Here is a 24,867-nt window from a genome sequence, read left to right as displayed (position 1 = left end):
ATAAAAGGCGTAATTAACTGAAGTGAATTGCAAACTGAAATTGTACATAAATCTTCAGATATTTACCTATGTCTTCTCTGCAGGAATAAGAGCGTTTTAATACAGGAAAGAAAAACTACTGTTTAGAACAAATAGATTATCAAGAGAAAAGAGCTACATTTAAAATGTTTTCATTGGAAAGCAACAATGTTAACTTTTCTCTCCACAATATCTATATCTATTTATTCTCCTTTGTAATTTCACAGATAATCTTCACAAGCCTTTCCACATACAATTTAGAAATTAGTGGACTGCATTCAGATCATGACATTTTGCTGTATAAACAAGGATGTTATAACAAACAAGTAAATATACAGCATTACACTGCACTCACTATGATGAGTATCAAGCTCCTTCCTAGTATCATTGCCATGGGAGCCAGAAGGTTTTTTAAAAACATCATAATGTCTGTATTACTTTAAATATAATTTGTATGCTGCTTTTTAAAAAAAAGGTACATACATTAAACTTTACTCAATGAATATACATTCTTCCACAGAAAAAAAATAAAGGTAGCAGGGAGACCACAACAGATCTACAAGCTAAAGGCCAGGTTGTGGCATTTGCACAATGGCCTGTGATAGGGTGTGGTCCGGAGACAGCTCACCCCAGGAAGAGGACAGTGCTTAGAGAGGCACAATTCCTTGCTGATTTCCCAACAGTTCATTATGCTCCTGTTGGCCAGCCACCTCTGTGGGCTAGTGGCAGGGAGTCAGGTTAATGGCTCCATACCCTTCCTGACCCAGTAGGGAAGAGGGACATGGAGGAAGGCTATGGTTGCCTCTGGCCCTGGTAGAAAGAACTTCAATGTAAGGGGGAAGTTCCTTGTGTGCTCTGTGCAAGGAACAATCCAGTGCAAAGCGAGAATGACAATGAAGCTTATCCCTTGAGCTGTATGAAAACATTTGGCAAATGTTAAGTGAACCTAATCTAACCTTTCCCCCTCTATCAAATTTTGGCTTTATCCCAGTAACGTATCATTGCACTGTCCCTACTGGTTCAATAGCTCTGATTTGTGCATACAGTATCCACCTTATGACTGGCCACTCCCAGTGACAAAAAATTTCAGGCTGCATCTTTTGCTATCTGAAGTGCCACCACTCCTGGAGCCCTTATCCCATTACTGCATCACCCTCAGCACTGCGATAGTGCTCTAGCGGGGGTGGAATAGAACTGTTTCCTATATCAGACTCTGGTCGCATATGTAGGCCAAGTGGGTTGCTTGAATACAAATTTCACTGCATTGTATTTGAATGAGCCTGGGTTTTGTGAGATGACGACACAGTGGACCCAAACGGTAAAATCAACAATATCGCAGGGACAATGAGCAGCATCAGCAACTGAAGGTGCCACGTCACCAGCAACAGAACACAAATCTGTCTGTCTAGGAATTTATACTGCACTCATCACCAGAATATTAGAGAGATCCATGAGTTGCCATGACAAGACAGGGAACAAGCTAGAACACAGCTCTGTAAATATAGCTTGTTTCTTGATTCTCCACAAGGGCTTTTATTCCCTTAAAAAAAAAGGCAGAATCTAAATGTCAGCCTGTCTACGCACTGGGAAATGTATAGGTAGTTTTACTCTTAAAATAAATAAATCCCAAGGAAGCCTGAAACGTGTTTCACTAATTTCTTCAACTCTGTGCATGCAAAGGAAGTAGTTCATGTATGCTGAGCTATCAGCATTGATTTTTTATTTATTGATTTTTATTTTATTTTATTTTGTTAGAGAAAATGGTTCATTTGAGGAAAAAAATGTAAAAATTAGGGCTGTCGATTAATCGCAGTTCATTCATGCGATTAACTCAAAAAAAGAATCGTGATTTTAAAATGTAATCGTGATTAATCACACTTTTAATCGCACTGTTAAACAATAGAATACCAATTGAAATTAATTAAATATTTTGGATGTTTTTCTACATTTGCATATATATTGTATTCTAGGCTGTAATTGAAATCAAAGTGTATATGCTTTTTTATTCTAAATATTTGCACTGTAAAAAATATAAACAAAAAAATCATATTTTTCAATTCACCTCATACAAGTACTGTACTGCAATCTCTTTGTCATGAAAGTGCAGTTTACAAATTTAGAAATTTTTTTTGTTACATAGCTGCACTCAAAAACAAAACAATGTAAAACTTCAGCGCCTACAAGTCCAGTCTGTCCTACTTCTTGTTTAGCCAATGAAGTTTATTTACATTTACAGGAGATAATGCTGTACTCTTCTTATTTACAATGTCAACAGAAAATGAGAACTTTTGAGTGGGCACTGCAAGGTATTTATGTGCCAGATATGCTAAAAATTCGTATGCCCCTTCATGCTTCGGCCACCATTCCAGAGGACATGCTTCCATGCTGATGACACTTGTTAAAAGAAATGTGTCAATTAAATTTGTCATTAAACTCCTTGGGGGAGAATTGTATGTCCCCTGCTCTGTTTTATCTGCATTCTGCCATATATTTCATGTTATAGCAGTCTCGGATGATGACTCAGCATATGTAGTTCATTTTAAGAACACTTTCACTGCAGATTTGAAAAAACGCAAAGAAGGTACTCATGTGAGATTTCTAAAGATATCTACAGCGCTTGACCCAAGGTTTAAGAATCTGAAGTGCCTTCCAAAAATCTGAGAGGGATGAGGTGTGGAGAATGCTTTCAGAAGTCTTAATAGAGCAACACTACGATGCAGAAACTACAGAACCCGAAACAACAAAAAAGAAAGCTGTTTTGGATTGTCATTGAGCAGAACCCATCATCAGCATGGACACGTGTCCCCTGGAATGGTGGTTGAAGCACAAAGGGACATATGAATCTTTAGCACATCTGGCACATAAATATCTTGCGACGCCGGCTACAACAGTGCTATCAGAACGCCTGTTCTCACTTTCAGGTGACACTGTAAACAAGAAGCTGGCAGCATTATCTCCTGAAAATTGTAACCAAACTTGTTTGTCTGAGTGATTGGCTGAACAAGAAGTAGGACTGAGTGGACTTGCAGGCGCTAAAATTTTACATTGTTTTATTTTTGATTGCAGGTATTTTTTGTACATAATTCTATATTTCTAAGTTCAACTTTCATGATAAAGAGATTGCACAACAGTGCTTGTATTAGATGAACTGAAAAACACTATTTCTTTTGTTTTTTTACAGTGCAAATACTTGTAATAAAAAATAAATATAAAGTTAGCACTGTACACTTTCTATTCTGTGTTGTAATTGAAAGCAATATATTTGAAAATGTAGAAAACATCCAAAAATATTTAAATAAATGGTGTTCTATTATTAATAGTGCGATTAATCACGATTAATTTTTTTAATCACTTGACAGCCCTAATAAAAATTATGAGGACCTCACAAAACATATTAAAAAAAGACAAGCTCAAAATTTAAGATCATCATCACTGACTATTCTTTTGGCAGCAACATGTAACGGAACAAGAACAGGTTTGTGCCCCTTTGTGTTTCTTTGTGGTGGATAATCAAATTCCCTAAAGGTGATGGTTGTTTGGATTTTAAATATGTGTTTACTTAAATTCAGCCTATTTGTTTATAAGAGATGGACCTTGGCAGAAAATAACATTATGCTGGCTAGTTCAAGAAATTGGAAAAAAAAATTAGGCTAAATTACATTTTTCTGCATGTCAAATTATTTTATTGCACTTTATTACAAAATGAAAAATAAGAATAAAAAAAGCCTACAGGAGCCATTATTGTTCTCCATATGTTGCTCACAATAATGTTAGATTGGGATCAACATTGGTGCTAAAAAGTAAAATTTAAACTCTAGTAGCCACAGAAGTGAGTAATATAAAGTCAAGAAAAATAAAACTCCATGTAGACTAATGGTCTTATTTTCAGAGGCCCTGAGCACCCAGCTGCTTCCACTGATGTAAGCTCCTGAACCTGACCAATTTCTATGGCATGGGCTCTCCACCTGTGGCATCATGATAACCACCCTGTCCTACCCATATTGAAGAATGGGAGAAAGGTCTCAGCTAGATCCTGGCCAGATGGGATCCCCAGAGAGGGACTCAGTATGGAAAAAGTTGAGAAGCACTGTTCCATTGTGTCCTCTCAGACAATCTTCTCACAACTTCATCTGTTGCAGTATATACAAACAAACAAACAAACAAACAAACAAACAAACAAACAAACAAACAAACAAACAAACAAACAAACAAACAAACAAACAAACAAACATCTTTGCTCTCCTGTCTTGTCCCAACATATTTTAACGAATAAAAAAAGGAAGACCTTAAAAATCAGTATCATGTCTGATTTTCATAGACAAAGATTCCATTGCACTTCTCTCATCAGCAGGGGTTTCCCTGAAGCCCTTGACCAAACTTTCCCTCCATTTTTTTCTGGTGGAAAGTCATCCTCCAACACATAGATTGATTCATTTCAGTCCTATGCATGTATATAGTTTGAAGAACTTAGGGGATGGGAGGTGCTAGATCAGTGTAAAATATTGCTGTTACATGCAGGAAAACATTCTTCATGGTTTTTGTTTCAGAAGATACTTACATAGATTTTATTTTGCTGATATCGCTGGAATAAGTTGTGCATGATGGAGCCCTCATGGAGGTCTACGAGCGCTGCCATGTCTTCCACACTCTCCACACTTGTTTGATGCATAGCCGTTACTTTTTGGTGCGTGATTGTACTCTGTTTGTAAGTGAATACCTGAAGGAGGAAAAACAGGCGGTGCATTAAAGTATCATGGCTATACAAGAAAGTATTGTTCAAGCTGATAAACTGGACAGAGGTGAAATTCAGAGGGTCAAAACAAAGCACCTTCACCACGTCCGTCCAATTTATACCTATTTTGAGGATTTATGGGAGACATAAGTCTTGTAGACCTGCACAGGAAAAAACTACTCCTGAGGTTACTATTAACTACATAATGTGTAGTCAGAGGACGGTAGTTCAGTTTGAGGTGAATAGAGACCCATCATTGCACACTGCACTATTTAGGACTTCATTTACCAGAACAAATTTCTCTCTAATGTTAACGCTACTGATTTCAGTGAAATTACACTGGGAAAGAAACATGTTTTGCAGTAACAAGTGTCAGAAATAAAAAAATGATTGATTCAATCATTGCTAGCAAAGTAAACATTTATGGGCTTGGTCCAACACTCATTTAAATCTTTCCAATGTACGCTATGATCAGGATCAATGACATGTTAGGTCATTAATCCAACATTAATGTGCAGGTTAAGTACCATGTGGTGCGACCTTTCAAGAGCAGGTGTCAGACTGTGATGAAAATGCATTGGACAAAACACAATTAGAGTATTTACTCATTAAATGAGTTCATGCATTTTCCATACAGTTGTTCTAAAGATCTGCTTGGAAGATATTTACATACAGAATCCAAGTAAATCACCTTGTATGGGTTCTTGTGACAAAATCATTACCAAGGATTCTAATATCTTTGGAATTCAGTTTCCTGTTTCTTTTTTAATTCACATTCCTGGCAGCTAACCTCTATATACACTGAATATATCATAAAAATAATTTCTGTAGGAGTTGCTTTTTTATTTATATAGCCAACTCTACTTGGCAATCTTATTCACTGGTAACAATCACCCTTAAAAACTGAGAAATCCAAACACTGGGGTAATGCAGAGATTTTAATAATGTGGTACATAAAAAAAAATCTTCCAAAGCCTTCTGAAATAATATTTATAAAGCTATCTTCCGATTTAAAGATTGTGATAACTGGCAGTCTAACTAGTTGTGAACATTTCAGAGTTGCCTATGTGGGCTACGAATTGCATGTTACTGGAGATTGGAACAATACGGTGCAAGATGCCAAGTTTTCTCAGGAAAAGAAAAAACTTCTAAAACCCAAATATTTTCAGAGAAAAACACTGAACATAGTTTTTCTAATGAGGAGCTGAACAGGTGCAGTAATGTTCAGAATTATAGGAAGCCACTCCGCAAAAAAAGAGGCCTCCACTACTAGACATAGTAAAACAGTGAAAACCATGTCACTGCTACAACAGAACCAGAGGGAGGAAGGAGACCAAGATCAGTTACAGACTGAACGGAAGGCAGAAACAGGTTGTAACGCTGAAGAAATTTAGTATTCAGGATCATTATCAGAATAATAGGCCTTTTGGGAAGTCCATTAAAAATCATGTGGATGGAGCGCAGGTTTGTGGCAGAAAGTATGAGAACAACCACTAGCTATTATTCATATTGGAACAAATAGTGTGGAAGAGAAGGAAGAATTCAGAAAACTTTACAATTCTAACAAAAGTGGCAGACTTCCAAAAGCTCTCAGTACTGCAGGCACATTCACAAAGACCCAGGCTGATCCAGAAGATGCATGGTTAACTGAGGGCAAATGAAGGTTCAGCTTCTGGAGGCCCTGGACAGTGTTCTGCAGGGAGAACTGTTGGATATAGAAGACAAGAAAAACACTTGATCAGGGAAGATTGAAGTTGTTTGGAATGGCTAAATAGGAGGGGAAGGGAATTAAACCAGGCAATGGTGGGAGGGAGAGAATGGGCAGGAGGAAAGCTGGGTCAGAGAAAAGTAAATGAAGTCACAACAAATCTGTGGCCTGCAAACATTTTTAGAGTCCCTAAGACTAAATCATACAAAAAGAACAGAGTCTGGAAACAGAGCCAGGCACAATTTCCTTGCCATTGCTGGGGCCTTGGGCACTGGTGCACCTCGGTCCCTCCTATTCTCTGCCTGTGGCACATAACAGTCTAGTCTCCTGTGGGCTGTAAAACTTTGGTCTAATTTTGGTTGCTGGGTTTAGTTTTCAGGCACTGGGTAATGTTGGTGGCCTGTGATAAACAGGAGGTCAGACTAGATGACCTGGTGGTTCCCTCTAGCCTTAAACTCTATCACAATATCAAACAGAGTAAATGTATTACTAAATTAATTAATAAATACAAGACGTATGGTGGGAAAGCAAAAGGAACAGGATAGAAGGAAGAACATCATGGGCAGGGAACAGACAAAAAGAAGAGGGGTGGAGGGGGTAGGAAATGACTGAAGAGTGATAGCATTATATGAGAGAAATAAGCAACTTGAGCAGAGGCTATCAAAGAGGAAAGAGATGAAATTAAAACAAAATGGGTTCTGTTGAGAAGGGTTAAGAAGCCAAAAAGAAAAAAAAAGTGTGTGTGAAGTCAGCTTCCTGTAGGGTATGGGTCATGTAAAGGGAGTAAGCACTAGCCAAGGAAATAGACAAAAAACACTTTTAAAAGGGGGCATTTATTTTTAGGGGATTTCAATTTCCTTCATATTCCTGCCTCGGAATCCAGGCAGGTCACGCAGGTGAGCAGGGAGTTCCTGAATAGTTAAGCACAAACACTATTAGCATGAGTAATAAATAAAGGAATGAAACAAGGGTGAAAAAAAAACAAAACAACCTTAAACCTTGCAAGGACTAATTAGAAGGTCACAGTCTGAGATACTGTAGCACAGGAAACCCCTCGGGGTGGGGTGACTACAACACCATGACAGGTTACAGAACCGATGCAAGCACAAGAAGAGGAAGATGAACAAGCAGATTTCTGTACTTTAAAAGATCAAACTTTGGCAGAACACAGAACCTGGCACCCTCTCTGAACTGGCAGCGGTATCGCAGGGTCACACAAAACACACAGGAAAGTTGGAACAAAATTTAAGACAGCACTAGATGAGGACTCAGCAAAAATGCTTTCCTCTCAAGATATAAATATACCAGGAAGATAATTTGTACATGCTGAATGCATAGGGAAGCTATGAATTAAATCCTAAGGAAGAGAGGGTATGCAAAATAAAAGTAAGAGGTCTAAAAATTACCATGGAGTGGGGAGAGGCAGCAAAACTGGAATACAATCGGAAGGTTCAATCTTGCAAGAAAATCAGTTTGAGGTTAAAATAGAAGGGAACACAGAGTGTGGAATAACTGGAAAGGAAACAAATGCTCTGAAAATACACAAGAAGAAAACAGGTCCCTCTAAAGGAGTAAAGGGCACCCCACCTGGTGAGGACAGTGACACTCAGAAATGCTTAATGACTAGCCTGCAGAGGTAAACACGCCATAGATAAAGCAAAGATAGAGGTGACTATTGACCAGACAATAGTGAGGAGAAGACTGTTTGTGAACTATGGTCAGGAGGGAACATAGTGTGAAAGAAAAACAAGCATGAACACTCCAGGGTTCTAAAGGAATTTAGAAGGGAACTGCCAAATCCCCAGATACCATTAAATTGCTAAAAACAGAGCACACACACCTGAGGACTGGAGGAAAACTGGTTTAGTGCCAAACTTAGAGAAGGGGGAAAATATGACTGAAGGCAGGTCAATACAGGCCACTATGTTAGACTTCTCTCAGCTAAAAATACTGAATGTTACATGGATGAACAGGGATCATTAGATAAATGTTAACGTTAGCAAGAGGGTGACATAGGCAGAGAGGGGGAGAGGGAATGAAGAAAGGTGAGATTAAAACAGTGGATAATCTGCCCTGATTTCATCAAAGCTTGCAAGAGAAGTGGGCACGAGATGACCCCACACCTCAGCTTTCTGACTCACTTCTGTTTAGAACTCTAGGGACATAGTAGATAGGATTCTCAAACATGCTTATTGTTGGCCTAACTTTACTCCCTCTGAGTCAATGGTAAAGTTCCACTGATTTCACTTGAAAGCAGACCAAACACCCAGTGCTTAAATAAATAAATAAAAACCCACTCAAGGCTAGTACCATCTGAAGCCTTCCATTTGCCAGGCCTCCCATGAAATAACACATGCAGTTCTGGGTATTGAGTGCGAAAACTATACCCACCTTTTGGAAGTAGTACAGACAACAGGAAATGATTGAGGGGGTGGAAGCAAGGTCACACAAGGAATGATTTTGTGAGGGGGTGGAAGCAAGGTCACACAAGGAATGTGGTCAGCTAAGGAAGTGACAGCTAGAAAGGGGAATTCACTATATGGAGATATACCTATCTCACAGAACCGGAAGGGACCCTGAGAGGTCATCAAGTCCAGCCCTCTGCCTTTACTAGCAGAGCCAAGTACTGATTTTGCCCCAGATCCCTAAGTGGCCCCCTCAAGGATTGAGCTCACAATCCTGGGTTTAGCAGGCCAATGCTCAAACCACTGAGCTATCCCTCCCCCATTCTGTAATGGTATGCAAGTACTTCAAGGGGATGTACAAAGATATGGGCATCACAGCAATGCTCACATTTTACTAGGAATGACTTTCCGAATAAGCCATTCCTGTGATGCAGGGATGTTATGTACTGGGGGGGGGAGGGGTTCCGCACCATGAAAAAGTTTGAGAACCCCTTTTGTTCAAGAGCGAACATGAAGGCTGGGTTTGTGATATGATTAGAAGTCATGCTTTTATGAATTACATATATCCCTGGCATTTAGAATGTGCTGTTCGACTATTTTAAGTTATCATGCCTTTTTTTAAACCTACTCATAAATTCATTGACAAATTATTAAAAGTAAAAAAAAGCCATGCATTTGAAGTGTAACGTTATAATTAAACTATTCAAAGGACGCGTTTTAAAGGAACATTAAAAATCTCCACTAGTTTGCCCCTCCCTGTTTCTTTATGTGCAGTATACCACTTTATTTTGCACAGTGATTAATCTCTAATGAAAATAGTGAGGAATCTTTTTTCATTAATCATTACCTTTAAAAAAAATCACTGCCTCAATTTCTCTTTAGTAACAAATAGGCCCTTAGAACCAAGAACTAATGGAAAAACATGATAGTAGCGGAATTAACTTGTAACTCAATGTATAGACACTAGGGGCCCAATCTGAGGGCTTTAGGCTCTGTCTCCTGCTGACATCACTGTTATTGGCATGCCATGCAAGTAGTATCCCTGCCTCCACACGCTCACTCATTCCGTCATTCTCTTTTTATTTATACTTGCTTTGAGTCAAAGTGACTCCCAGCACGGAGTGTGGGACAGGAAAAACTCACTGACTAGTAGGACCTCATATGGTTCAGATGCAGCACGCCAGCAATCCCACTGGGCGTGGGCAATTACAATTTAAATGTCAACACTGTTTACGACTATTTCAGCACTGATCATTTTAGCAGAAATATCCAGCACTCAGGGTGGTGACCAAAGGAACTGGAAACTTTGTACAAGTGGAGGAGGGGGACACAAGGCCAAAATGACCCCTCCCTCTCTGCGGCCAGCTGCTCTGGCAGTGAGCCAGCTGCCCTCTCTTCTGGAGCTACAGCAGACCCTGGTGGGTAAAAGGTGTAATTTCAGTGCCTCCCCAGCAGAATAGATTCTGCAGGCATGAAAAATAATCTCCGGGGAACATGAATTCTCCCTCCCTCCAGTTCTGGTGTTGGTGACAGTGTTGAACTGAAAATCGGTTAAAGCGGGGGGGGGGGGGGGTATTAATGTGCTGGTGTCGTTTACTATCACGATGGCAGCTGGAGACTGGTGTTAAGTCAGGCATAAAAGTTGGCTTAATTTAGGATGCCATTGTTTTTTGGGATCTGTGTTGTGGTGTGGAAATACACTCAAGTGTTTTTATGCGGGATAAAGTACAGGAGCTGAACATTTTTCTGTACTGCCATTCTGATCTACTTAAACTGCAACTTTCTGTGCATCTGAAATGTACATCTATATTATTTTGTTGAGTACATAGGCTGCATATATAATGCTATGGGAGACCCTACTGAAATTCATATGTGCAAGAAAGGAACTTTCATTTGAATTATGTGAATTTATACAATTAGAAGGTTATTGTAAAGTACTATAGTTTAGATCTAAAATTCAAAGAGGTGTAGGGCAGAGAAAGTGAGTTTTACAGAAGTTACTGTTACAGAAACATTTGATAATAAACATTTCCCTGAAGTGTATGCAACCCACGACCTACAACAACTTGTTAATGCATGGAAGCCAGAAAATGAATTTAACTATAAACAAAAGGGAAACTGACAGGCCTCCCCCTTTCATTGCTCAAACGGAGGGCATATCCATATGGGAAGTTATACCAGTATAAAGTAAGGCATAAATATAAACTATAGTTATACCTGTATAAGTCCCTAGGTAGGAACTCTTATCCTGATACGAGTGCCATTTTTTATTTAGCTTATGTTGCTTTGGAAACAGTGTTAGCTAAAGCGGAATAAGGATGTTTAAGAGTGTCATTATATAATGCCTGCATCTGTAACTTTCTCTCCATGCATCTGAAGAAGTGAGGTTTTTTACCCTCGAAAGCTTATGCCCAAATATATGTTAGTCTTTAAGGTGCCACCAGACTGACTCCTTGTTGTTTTAGGCCTGGTCTACACTAGGCGTTTAAATCGGTTTTAGGAGCCTAAAACCGATTTAACGCCACAACCGTCCACACTAGGAGGCACCTTATATCGATTTTAATGGCTCTTTAAATCGGTTTCTGTACTCCTGCCCGACGAGAGGAGTAGCGCTAATATCGGTATTAACATATCGGAATAGGGTTAGTGTGGCCGCAATCGACGGTATTGGCCTCCGGGAGCTATCCCACAGTGCACCACTGACCGCTCTGGACAGCATTCTCAACTCGGATGCACTGGCCAGGTAAACAGGAAAAGCCCCGCGAACTTTTGAATATTTCCTGTTTGCCCAGCGTGGAGCTCCGATCAGCACGGGTGGCGATGCAGTCCGAAATCAAAATAAAAAAAAGAGCTCCCGCATGGACCATGCGGATGTGATCGCTGTAAGGGCAGGCAAATCCGTTCTATCCGTTCTATCAGCGCTCCGTTACAGAAGATGAAATTCAGAATCCTTTTTTAAAAATCTCCAGACAGACGCCATAGCAGGGACTCAGCGCACTGCAGCGTGACAAGCGTAACGGAAAGCCAAAGAATCAAATGGATGCGCATGGACTGGAGGACTGAAGCTATCCCACAGTTCCTGCAGCCTCCTAAAATTATTTGCATTCTTGGCTGAGCTCCAAATGCTTCTAGGGTCAAACACAGTGCCCGCGGGTCAGGGCATAGCTTGGCAATCTACTCACCCACCCCCCACCCACCCCCAGAAGCGAAAGGTAAAACAATCCTCTGACTCTTTTACATGTCACCCTATCTTTACTGAATGCTGCAGATAGACGCGATAGTGCAGCACTCAACACCAACATCCTTGCTCCCCCCCCCGTCATGGGCGGCTGATGGTACAAAATGATGGAAATCCATCCTCATCATCAGCATAAGCTGATCGTGCAAAAAGATGGAAATCCATCCTCATCATCAGCCTCAGCTGATGGTACAAAAGGACTGGTAACCATCCTTGTCATCAGCCTATTGGCCCTAATTTTTTCTGGTGGATGGATGGTGCAATATGGCTGGTAACCATCCTCATCATAGCAACAGGGGGCTGAGCTCCATCAGCCCCCACCCTTCATGTGTAAAGAAAAGATTCAGTTGCCCCTGGACTAGCAGTGGGATGCTGGGCTTCTCTCCTACACACTGCTTAATGTCCTGTCTGGACTATCATAGCAGCTGGAGGCTGCCTTCCACTCATTTCTCACTAACAAGTCAGTGTGTCTTATTCCTGCATTCTTTATTAATTCATCACACAAGTGGGGGGACAATGCTACGGTAGCCAAGAAAGGCTGGGGGAAGAACGGAATCAACAGGTGGGGTTGTTACAGGAGCACCCCCTGTGAATAGCATACAGATAATAATTTCTGCGGGCTCTGACACAGAGCAGGTGGTTCTCTAGCACACTTGCCTATATTAGGCAGCACTGATTCTATTTTTAGATACCAAAAAGGAGGGATTGACTCAGGGAGTCATTCCCAATTTTTGCTTTTGCGCCCCTGGCTGATCGGCCAGGGGCACTTATGACAGCAGCCAATGGTACAAAACGATGGAAGGTACAATATGGCTAGTAACCACTCTTGGCTTTTGCGCCCCTGGCTGATTGACCAGGGGCACTAGCAGCAAATGGTACAAAAGGACTGGTAGCCATGATCATCCTCAGTTCCAATTTATGGAAGGGTTTGGATGGTGCAATATGGCTAGTAACCATCTCTGCTGTCATGCAAAAGCAAAAGCATGCTTCTGTGTAGCGCTGCTGAATCGCCTGTGTGAGCGGCATCTAGTACACATACGGTGAGAGTCACAAACGGCAAAAAAAGCTCCATGATTGCCATGCTATGGCATCTGCCAGGGCAATCCAGGGGAAAAAGGCGCGAAATGCTTGTCTGCCGTTGCTTTCCCAGACGAAGGAGTGACTGACGACATTTACCCAGAACCACCCGCGACAATGATTTTTGCCCCATCAGGCACTGGGATCTCAACCCGGAAGTTCCAAGGGGCGGGGGAGGCTGCGGGAACTATGGGATAGCTAGGGAATAGCTACCCACAGTGCAACGCTCCAGAAATCGACGCTAGCCTCGGACCATGGACGCACACCACCGATTTAATGTGTTTAGGGTGGCCGCGCGCACTCGATTTTATAAAATCTGTTTTACAAAACCGGTTTATGCAAATTCGGAATAGTCCCGTAGTGTAGACGTACCCTTAGTGTCTACACAGGCAGTTATACTGGTATAACTATAGTGGTTTAACTTCCTATGTGGATAAGCCCTGAGTGGGGTGCAAAAAGTGAACAAGAAGCATAACTGACAATTAGATTATAAAATTGTTATTAAATTTATCTCTATTTAAAGAAAACACAGGTAATGTCTGTATTATTTTATAAAGTTCTGGATTTTAACTGGACAACATCCTTCAAATTTCAATTTGAGAGAGAGAATAATATCATTACATTTTTTGTAGGGAAATTCCAGTAAATTGCTTACAGCCAGAACATCCGCTTTAAAATAACTTTACGCATTCTCTGCTGTTGGTCTGTATGGAGGGTAATCATTCATGTTTCCCCTCTGTTTAGAAGTTAAAAGACCTATTGTAATAAATCTTACAAAATCTTTTTAGACGTGAGTCCAAGTGGGGAACAGAGGCCATGAGCTCACATTACAAGCTGTGGAATGCAACATCCTAGGGAGAAAAATTTAAGTTACCAGAAGTCCTTCAAGGACCCACAGATTAAAAAAAAAAATGTTTTGTAAATCTTATCTTTTCTAGTTATATAAAATAGAATGTAAATATTTAAAACGTGGGATGAAGAGGAGTGCTTAGAAATCAAAACAATTTAACACAAAAGGGAAGCAGCAAACTGCAAGTGGAGAATTTAAAATTTCTGTAGCGTTTGTTTCAATAAGATTACACACCACTGTAACACTGTGGTTTGATTCTTTATCCTCCCCTCCTTATTTTCCCCCTCCCACTGGAAACCTGACCTTCAACTTCCATTCTATTAACATTTATTTTACCACATGGGACAATATGATCCTCAGGCAAAACAGTCTACTAGAGCCCAAGACTAGTTTTTCTTTAACAAATGCCGTTGTAATCCATAATTTAATTTCTTTTGAGATTAACTGCAAAATGGAGTTTTTCTTCGAGATGTGTTGGTCATATCCATTCCAATTAGGTGTGTGCGTGCCACGTGCACAGTCATTGGAAAGTATTTCCCCTAGCAGCACCCGTCAGGTGGGCTGTAGAGCCCCCTGGAATGGCGCCTCCATAGTGCTCTATAGATGACCCTGCCAACCCGGCACCTCCTCAGTTCCTTCTTACCGCCAGTGACGGTGGGTCGCTAGAACTGTGGCATCTTGCTCAGCAAAGCTCTCTACCTTTCCCTAGCTCTATTTACTTTAGTGTTTGTTTTCCTTAGTTAGTTTAGTCATTAGTTAGTGTAGTGTTAATAGTTAGCTGTCGGGAGTGGGGGTTCCCCTTTAACCCGACCATGCTCTCTCTGGGGACTCAGGGCATACCTAAGTCCCAGGGATTCAAACCCTGCAAGTCCTGCAACAAGCCTATGCCAATGGGCGACGGCGCTTGCTTAAAGTGTTTGGGAGAAATACATCAGGCGGATAAGTGCAGGATTTGCGGAGGTTTTTGCCCGAGAATGAAGAAGGAGCAGGACTTTAGACTGAAGCAGCTCCTCATGGAGGCGGCACTTAGACCGCAACCAGCATCAGCGCAGCAGGACCTGGCACCGAGTGCATCAGTGTATAATGCCCAGGCAGCGGTGGAGATGGCACCGCAGAAGGACTTTGGATGAAAGGGAGCTGTAGACTCCGGTGCAATTGGACTCACCATGTCAAGTGGCGGAGGAGGTACAACTGCCTTCCACCCCAGACACATTTGAGGCCACGAAAGACCTCATAGACATGATGGCACAGTGATCCCCGGCTCTTCACGCCAAGCCCCCAATGCCACATATGTGGTACTGTCCCGCAGAAAGCCTACAATGCTCTGCCCCTCGGCGCCATCAGGGACAATATACTGCTTGGAGTCCCGGCACCAACCAGACTCGCGGCACCAATCAGACTCGCGACAACCTGCACTTAGTAGCGACTGTACCAGAGCACATACTCAAGTCCCTCCAATGGTGGCTCAACCCTCAGATGGGTGCGAAGGAGTCTCCTTCAACAGCCCCCAGCCCTCCTTCTCCCTGGTAACGGATGCGTCAGGGTGCGCATTTGGGAGATCTACAAACGCAGGGCCTATGGTCGCAGGACAAGCTCTCCCTTCATATCAACATCAAGGAGCTCAGGGTAGTATGTCTAGCATGGCAAACTTTTTAGGCCCAGCTGCAAGGCCAGTGCATGGCAGTGAGGATGGACATCAACAAGCGGGGTGCAGCCCATTTCTCCCCCTTGTGTCGAGAAGCCCTCAGGCTGTGGGATTTCTGCATAGCCCACTCCATTCACCTGGAAGCATCCTATCATTCAGGGCCTCAGAACAACCTGGCAGACAGCCTCAGCAGATCGTTCCACAATCACGAGTGGTCCATCCGTCCGGTCGTCATACACTCCATCTTCCAAAGGTGGGGGTTTCCCCAGGTCAAACTGTTTCCCACCCGCAGCAACAAGAAGTGCCCGATGTTCTCCTTTCAGAATCAGAGCCCAGGCTCAGTCATGGGCACGTTTCTACTACCCTGGGGAGGCCACCTGTTGTACACCTTTCCCTCATTCCTGCTGGTGCACAAGGTTCTTCTCCAGGTCCGCAGGGACAGAGCGGAAGTAGTCCTGGTGGTCCCAGCATGGCCTCAACAACACTGGTACACCATGCTCTTGGAACTATCAGTGGACGCCCCAACTGCATTGCCACTTCACCCCGACCTGATCACTCAGGACCACGGTCGCCTGCTCTACCCAGACCTCAAGTCTCTCCATCTCGCAGCCTGGAAGCTTCATGGTTAAACCCCATGGAACTTCTGTGCTCGGAACCTGTAAGGGAGGTCCTACTTGGCAGCAGGAAACCATTCACCAGGGCCACGTATCCAGCTAAGTTGAAAAAGTTCACTTGCTACTGTGCCCAGCATCACACAACTCCAATCCAGGTGCCTATACCACTCATCCTAGAGTACCTCCTATACTTAAAACAACAAGGCCTGGCAGGGTCATCCATCAAGGTACACCTCGCTGCTATTTCGGCCTTCCAGCCAGGAGTATCTGTATGCTCTGTATTTGCCAACCCCATGGTGGGTCGTTTTCTCAAGGGCCTGGAACACCTCCATCCCCAGATTAGACAGCCTGTTCCTGCATGGGACCTTAACTTGGTCCTCTCCAAACTAATGGGCCCCCCCCACTTAAACTGCTAGCAACTTGCTCCCTCTTCTATATATCATACAAGGTAGCTTTTCTGGTCGCCATTACCTCAGCATGCAGGGTGTCTGAGTTGAAGGCCCTCCCTCTGACCCACCTTACACGGTCTTCCACAAGGATAAGGTGCAACTTCGGCCTCACCAGGCCTCTCTTCCTAAAGTTGCATCACATTTTCACATGAGTCAAGACATATATCTGCCCATTTTCTTTCCTAAGCCCCATGCCAGTAACCGTGAGCAGAGGCTGCACTCTCTGGATGTTCAGCGAGCGCCAGCCTTCTACATCGAACACACTAAGCCGTTCAGAAAGTCAAACCAGCTATTCGTAGTGGTGGCTAACTGGATGAAAGGAGTCCCGGTATCATCACAAAGAATATCTTCCTGGATCACGTCCTGCATCCGCATGTGCTATGAGTTAGCCCAAGTCACGATCCAAGAAATCTGCAGGGCTGCGACTTGGACCTCGGTGCATACGTTCACCTCTCATTACACCATCGACCAACATGCCACAGATTATGCAGCTTTCAGCAGAGCAATGCTCCAATCAGCAATTCCATAACTCCAACCCCACCAACTAGTAAGCCTTAGGAGTCACCTAATTGGAATCAATATGAGCAATCACTCGAAGAACGGCTATTCACCTTCTCGTAACCATTGTTCTTGTCCATTCTTGTCCATTGGAATGGATATGAGCAACACATCTCAAAGAAAAACACAGTTACAAGAAGGTGAGTAAACATTCTTTTTCTACCTCCATTTTCTCCAGTCACTCTTTCTGTTGAAGGCAACCAACAAGAATCCGACAAAGTGGGTATTCACCCATGAAAGCTCATGCTCCAATACGTTTGTTAGTCTATAAGGTGCCACAGAACTCTTTGCCGCTTCAACAAGCACTGTTTGGTTAGCAAGAAAAGGATATTTCTTCCGCCTAAATGGGCCCCTGCACCATTGTGATTGACATTGGTCTTTGCCCCAACAAGTGCGGTAATGTGCATGTATCACCTGGAACTCATCTGTTTTTTCCAGCAATTTTTGTCACATTGCTGCCTTGCTTCCTGTTTTGTCCTGCCTTTGATGATTGCTCCCTCCACCAGCTTCAGGATTTCAAAACCCTTCCTCCTTATCTGCCCTGGGAAGCATCCTCCCATCCCAGCTACCAGCTCCTCCTTACCACCTCTAACAGTCTTCTCATACAAGCCCGGATGCCAGCTTCTCTCAGCACTGGGTCTGGCAACTTCCCCAAGAAATACCCACTCAACCCCTGTCAGCTACTTTTGATCCCCTTTGGTAGCTCCACTTATAGTTTCAGTCTTCCTTCCAGGGCAGGGAAAGCAATGGATGACAAGGAGTGGATTCCACTTTCCAGACTTGGGTTTTCTGGTTCATTAACACCGGAGACTGCCTATCAGTCACTTCAGACACTCACAGAAAAGTCATCTAATCTTCCCCTGCTCCAGCCATAACACTTCTACTAAAATCTTTTGCCCCTCTTCTGTTACCAATGCGTCATCGCCAGGCAGATCCTCTACTGACTGACTACCTTGGCCTTCAAGGCACTGCTCAGTTCTGCCCCACCTATATTCCTACTCTCATTTCCTCCTACGCCTACCATGATCTAAGCTCCTCCCAAGACTCCCTCCTGGGAGCCCCTTTTGGATCCTTCTCAGACTCATTGTTGTGCCTTCTTCCTAGCCACTTCCCAGTGCGCTAAATGATCACCCTCTCTCTGTTCACACTCTTTCATACACGCTGCCCCCCACAGAGCCTTCCAAAGACAATCCACCAACACAAACACAACATGTTCAGAGAAAAAAAAAACCTATGATGCTTTGAGTCCAGGCCATCCTCTGGTTATCTGGTATATTACTTGGGCAAATCCACCACTGGTGTACCACCAATGAATGAATTTTTTCAGTTCAATAATATAGCCCTATGTATTGACTGTCTAATTCAGGCTGAAAGATCCTTGGGTGGGAACGTGTTCTCCTCAACTGTGTTGATTATATAAAGCCTAGATTGAGACATTGCTATTATACCTGAGTAAAGGAGGTACAGAGCTACATTGCTCCAAAAATGAAACCCTGAGAAGCAATTGCAACTCAGAGCCACAATTTTTCCCCTGGTTTCCCCCCTTATTTCTGGGGAGAGGAAATACTTTGGCACAGCCCTTTACAGCAGAATCCTCTCTCTTGCATCCACCCAGCTCCACTGACTGGTAAATACTGGGGATGGATGAAGCCTGAGGCTCTGCTCACTCCCTGAGCCCACCCCACCCACAGACTCTCCCCCTAATGCTCAGAGTGGTGATCTGGGCTGAGGGGCAGGAGCTGGAGCACTCAGACCTATTGTCTGGAGCACCAAAGGACAAGTGACAATCTTGCCCTCAATGAATAAAATTTGTTTGTAAAGGTGTTTCAGCCTTTGCCCACCTGCGCAACAAAAATGGTTTAATTGATAAACAAATCCCACGTTTTGTAGAGAATTTATCTTTTAAGCAGATTACACTGTTTTAGTACCTCCTCTGCTCCCAACACAACAATAATGCAGCTCCCAACGTTCAGTTCAGAGAAATGCTAAAGGACTTCACAAAACTAGAAAAACCTTGTTGTTTTTGTGGATCCAGACTAACACGGCTACCCCTTGATACCTCACAAACTAGGTGAGGCCAAAAGACAAAGGGCCTGTCTACACTTGAAAAGCTACAGTGGCACAGCTGCAGTGGTTCAGCATACACATTCATTACAGTGACGAGAGGTGTTCTCCCATCGTTTTAGGTAATCCACCTCCCCGGGAGGCAGTAGCTAAGTCAATGGAAGAATTCTTCTGTCAACCTAGTACCGTCTACACTGGGGATTAGGTCGGCTTCACTATATCACTCAGGGGGTGTGGATTTTTTACACTCCTGAGTGACGAAGCTGGGTTGACTTAACTTTTGAGTGTAGAAAGGATGTCCTAATTTCAGGTGCAATCTACTGACTGCCTTCAGAATCTCCTGATTTTTGTAGCTGCCATTCCAGCACGTCTGATCAGAACTTTTTGTAACTTGAGGCAGGAGACAGCACAAATGAAGAGTCATCCTGCCTGTTTGTATAGTCAACAAAGGCACCCTGCAAACCTCCCTCATCATCATCTGCAATTGGGGCCCCCATTGTGCTAGGCACTGCACATGCATGTAGGAAGAGATAGCAAGATTTGGGGGCAGGGACTATCTATAAATAGATAAGACTGACAGAATGGGAGGAAGAACAGAGGCCAGAGAGGTGAAGTGACTTGCCTCATGTCACGCAGCAGAGTGGCAGAGTCGGGACCAAACCCCAAGGCTGAGTGCTTGGTGGATAAATCATTGAAAGGGGCCTCGGAATAAACTGCAGTAAATTGGAGGTGTGGGAGGTGGAATCAGAAAGCAAGGCCAAACAAACATCAGGAGAATAACAATCTGGGTCACCCCCATAACTGGTTCATTTCCTTGTTTGCTGGAGTGACTAAATGCACAGCTGTCACTCTGGTGCCATCTAACTTACAAAAGTAGCAGAAATACTCCATCTGCTATCCACCTTCAGCGTGGACCACAGTGATTAGCCCAGTAGAGAGAAAGAAACTGGTGTTACATACAGAAGGAAGATCAACACAACTATCACTCTTTGCACCTCATATTCCATGAGATGAGAAATACATTTATAGATAACACATGGCACTGAACGAGCTCACTTGTCTGTCAATATAATGTAGAGTTCAAGTCAAACTCCTTGCTTTGAATTCGTATTTGCTCAATGGTTCATGAGATATAAACAATGATTATTTTCAATTGAACAAACCAGGCAGAATTTGAGTAAAGCATCCTGCTATGAAAATTGGAACAAGCCTCTTCAATTAGCAGCCTGTCAGTTACACTAGCTCTGCTGAGGTAACAAAATTAGTCTTAAAATGGGTTGTTGTTTTTTTTTTTTTATTACAGGCAATTGACTGGACTGTCTCTGGATCTAAGAAATGGATGATCTTTGTGAAATGTTACACTAACAAAATCTGGAGGCCAATTCAGTACAATTAGTCTGCCTGTTTTTAACATCTGTCAGGCCATCACGGTCGAGCAAATCTTGCCCCAAAAGCAAATCCAAGCAGTACGTGGGTTGTTGTTTGATAGGTTCTGCCAGGGTCTGAGACAAATGAATCCTCTTTCAAACTGTGGGGCAGTAGTGGATGCAGCTGCATCACAATACCCCCGGAGCCATGGTAGTCAGTCACTGAGACTCTAGTAGCCCTGTTACATAAGCTGAGGAAAATGGACACTTCTGATGTTCCACGGACCTTGTCCCTACCTTTCCCTCAGCCCAGCACCATCTTGAACTCACCCTGAGTGCGTGTAAAAGAAGGCACTGGAATTTGCAGTGAGTAAATGGTGCACATCTCCTGCAAGGGCCCCTGGCATTATGGCCCCTCTACTCAGCAGAACTGCCTCAGGATAGGGCCTTCCACACCCACAAATGGTAGGGGGAAATGGGGCAGGATTTGCCGTCTGTTACTCCATATACAACCCACTTTCACACCTTCGCCAAATTGTTCCTTGCAGCCCCATCTCCATACCTCCTGTGGGAATTAGGAAATAATTTGCACCTACGTAAGCTGCTATTTTACTCTCATCCTATGTATGCTTATTAGCCATGCAGCATTCTAGGGGAGCAAAGACTAAACATTATTGCAGTCATGGCTGCTGCCCAAGACAAAAGGTTCTCTGTATGCGGGTGTGCGATTAAGTGAGTAAGCCACACTGCAGCGGCACCAGTATGCCGTTATTTATGACATTAATATCAAGCATGACTAGCAGGGGACTGTTCATCTGGAGAAAGCAAGGGAGGTAATTGCACTGTGAAACGCAACAGAACACGGCTGGTTTGTTAGAAATGCCTCATATGAAATTTTCCTGAATGAGTTACTATCACATGATTTCAAAAATTAAGTGGGTTTCCTCAGCATTGACTCTGAAAACAAAGGCCCAGTTCCTGCAAGGTGCTGAGTGCCCTCAACTCCAACAGAGGCTGGAAGGTGACAGTCACTCAGCTATTGCGGGAGGCAGGCAGAATCTGCAGGCTGGGAAAGGAGAAAACCAAAACACAGTATAGGGAAAGCCTCTTATGGTGACATCAATATTCTCATAAAATAATTTTAAGCAGAGCTTTGCCACAGTCACAGTTGCAACTGGCACATTTCAGTGCATTGAAACAATTTAGGACATCCATTCTACTTTACTGGATCGTTTGTTATGAGTCAATATATGATTTAGTCACAGAGGTCACGTGACTTTACCGGACCTCCTGACTTCAGCTTTAGCTATCAGCAGTGGGGACGGAGCCGTAGCTATGCACTCCCCCCCCCACACACACACCCCTTGCAGCTTCAGCCAGGGCTGGGGCTGTGTGCCCCACCCCATGGCTTCACAGCTTTGGCTGGGACTATTCCCACACACACACTCACCATAGCTGCAGCAGGGACTGGAGCCATGGCTGTCAGGCCCCCGCATTGGACTCCACCTGTCATTCCTTCCCCCCCTCCCCAGCCTTCTCTCCATTATTTTTAGTAAAAGTCAGTCACGGACAGGTCACAGCGCCCACGAATGTGTGTTTATTGCCCGTCACCTGTCCGTGACTTTTACTAAAAATAACCAAGACAAAATCTACTTTTAGTTAAAAGCCAGTCCCATTGTATTTCAATCATTTGTGAGTGAATACCATGTTAAGCACGTGTTTTACTGCCTGCTTGATCAACAATGCCAACTGAAAGGCTGGCTAGGGAGAACTACGTCCCTTGTCCCAGTAGCTGTACGAAGGGATCACGTGCCCCTCCTTGCTTGACATGATGAAGTGAGAAGTGTCTCATGCTCCCGCACAGCAGTGATGACAATTGAACAGCTACTGCCAAGAGAACTTCACAGTGTACGGAGCCAAGTGCTAACTGGCTGACCTAAGACAGCGTGCTGACAGGCACTAGCTCCCAGGCTTCCTCCATCATGTATGGAAATGAAACACACTCAAAGAACATAAATCATGGAAGGCCGAGTCGGAAAAGTCTCATCAGATCGTCACACTGCCACTGCAGGATCTAGTCCCTAAATACGCTTATGGGCTGATGAACATGTTATTGTCTGACCATGGAAAATATCTAGTAATCCAATATCACCATACATTACCTAGAACTGTACATCGTTATCTGTGACAAGTCCACACAGCGATCTTTGTAGCTCGCCTGGCATCCTAATTTCCTTCCTACTTCTTCCTCCTGATGGTCTCCCTTCCAGCTTTCCACAGTTACTCAAATTCCAGTTCCATTACTGCTACTAATCCCACACCTGCCCACTGCCAGTGTCCCTCCTCCATTCCAGCCACAATGCCACTTCCCTCCTGCCTCCCTCTACTACCTTCACTTCCTTCCTTTCTTCTCTCCACCAAAGGAATTTTTTCGATGGGGCCACTGGATTTATTCCAGTCAACAGCGTTGCCAGGCCAATAATGTGCGTGACAAGATGGTGGATTATCCCCTGAAGCATTTAACTTCAATCCCATAGGACATATAGTATTAATTTAGCTTTGTCATTAACTACCTCATTCCCTGAATTGCAACCACAGAAGATTGTACCATACATGTGAACTCTAGTAAATCAGATTTATAGTTAACTGGTTTGTCCCCTGTATTGCACCAAAGAAAGGAAGAGGTGTTAATTGGAAATAAAATAGATAATACCTGGGTGCTGACTAAATTACTGAAGTACATTCCCGAAAAAGTTTAGATCATATAAAGTCAAAGTTACGATGAACTGAACCATCATGACAATGAAAATAAGCACTGAAAGAGCACTGCAAGGTGTTACTTAGGAATCTAAGGTTTGCAACAGGCAAAAATGTTTATTACTGTACATTATATTATTTTAGAAAACTATGTGATTGAAGATTGTGTTTTCATGTAAATGCACAATTATTATTATTATTAGGGCTGTCAAGCAATTAAAAAAATTAATTGCATGATTTAAAAAGTTAATTGCAATTAATCGTGCTGTTAAACAATAGAATACCATCACTTTTAAATATTTTTGGATGTTTACTACATTTTTAAATATATTAATTTGAATTACAACACAGAATACAAAGTTACAGCGCTCATTTTATTTTTTATTACAAATATTTGCACTGTAAAAAACAAAAGAAGTAGTATTTTTCAATTCACCTCATATGAGTACTGTAGTGCAATCTCTTTATCCTGAAAGTTGAACTTACAAATGTAGAATAATGTACAAAAAAAATGCATTCAAAAACAAAACAGTGTAAAACTTTAGAGCCTGTAAGTCCACTCAGTTCTACTTTTTGGTCAGCCAATCACTCAGACAAACAAGGTTGATTACAATTCGCAGGAGATAATGCTGCCTATTTCTTGTTTACAAAGTCCCCGGAAAGTCAGATGGGTTTAGGATGACCAGATGTCCCAATTTTACAGGGACAGTCCCAATTTTTGGGTCTTTTTCTTATATAGGCTCCTATTACCCCCAACCCCCGTCCCAATTTTTCACACTTGCTGTCTGGTCACCATAGACAGGCGTTGCTTGATAACGATCCAAAGCAGTGCGGACTGATGCATGTTCATTTTCATCATCCGAGTCAGATGTCACCAGCAGAAAGTTGATTTTCTTTTTTGGTGGTTTGGGTTCTATAGTTTCCGCATCAGAGCGCTGCTCTTTTAAGACTTCTGAAAGCATGCTCCAAACCTCATCCCTCTCAGATTTTGGAAGGCACTTCAGATTCTTAAACCTTGGGTCAAGTGCTCACATTGGCACCTTCTTTGTTATTTTGTCAAATCTTTCGTGAAATCTGCTGCTTAAAATGAACATGTGCTGAGTTATCATCCAAGACTGCTATAACATGAAATATATGCAGAATATGGGTAAAACAGAGCAGGAGACATACAATTCTCCCCACAAGGAGCACAGTCACAAATTTAACTGACACATTTTTTTTTAACAAGCATCATCAGCATGGAAGCATGTCCTCTGGAATAGTGGCCAAAGCATGAAGGGGCATACTAATGTTTAGGATATCTGGCATGTAAATACCTTGTAACACTGGCTACATAAGTGCCACGCAAACACACGTTCTCACTTTCAGGTGACACTGTAAATAAG

At 42.8% G+C, this 24,867-nt stretch overlaps 1 protein-coding gene across 1 annotated transcript in view; it reads right to left on the bottom strand.

Annotated features, from left to right (window-relative positions):
* Positions 1–24,867, bottom strand: part of MYO10 (myosin X) — a 246,042-nt gene that overhangs the window by 133,664 nt on the left and 87,511 nt on the right. Inside the window, exon 4 of the mRNA XM_045006733.1 lies at positions 4,577–4,735. Within this exon, the coding sequence (XP_044862668.1) occupies positions 4,577–4,735 (159 nt within the window). The remainder of the gene's footprint in view (positions 1–4,576; positions 4,736–24,867) is intronic.

Source organism: Mauremys mutica, chromosome 2 (assembly GCF_020497125.1).
Source record: "Mauremys mutica isolate MM-2020 ecotype Southern chromosome 2, ASM2049712v1, whole genome shotgun sequence".
NCBI lineage: Eukaryota > Metazoa > Chordata > Testudines > Geoemydidae > Mauremys > Mauremys mutica.
This window is presented reverse-complemented; position numbering and strand designations above follow the sequence as displayed.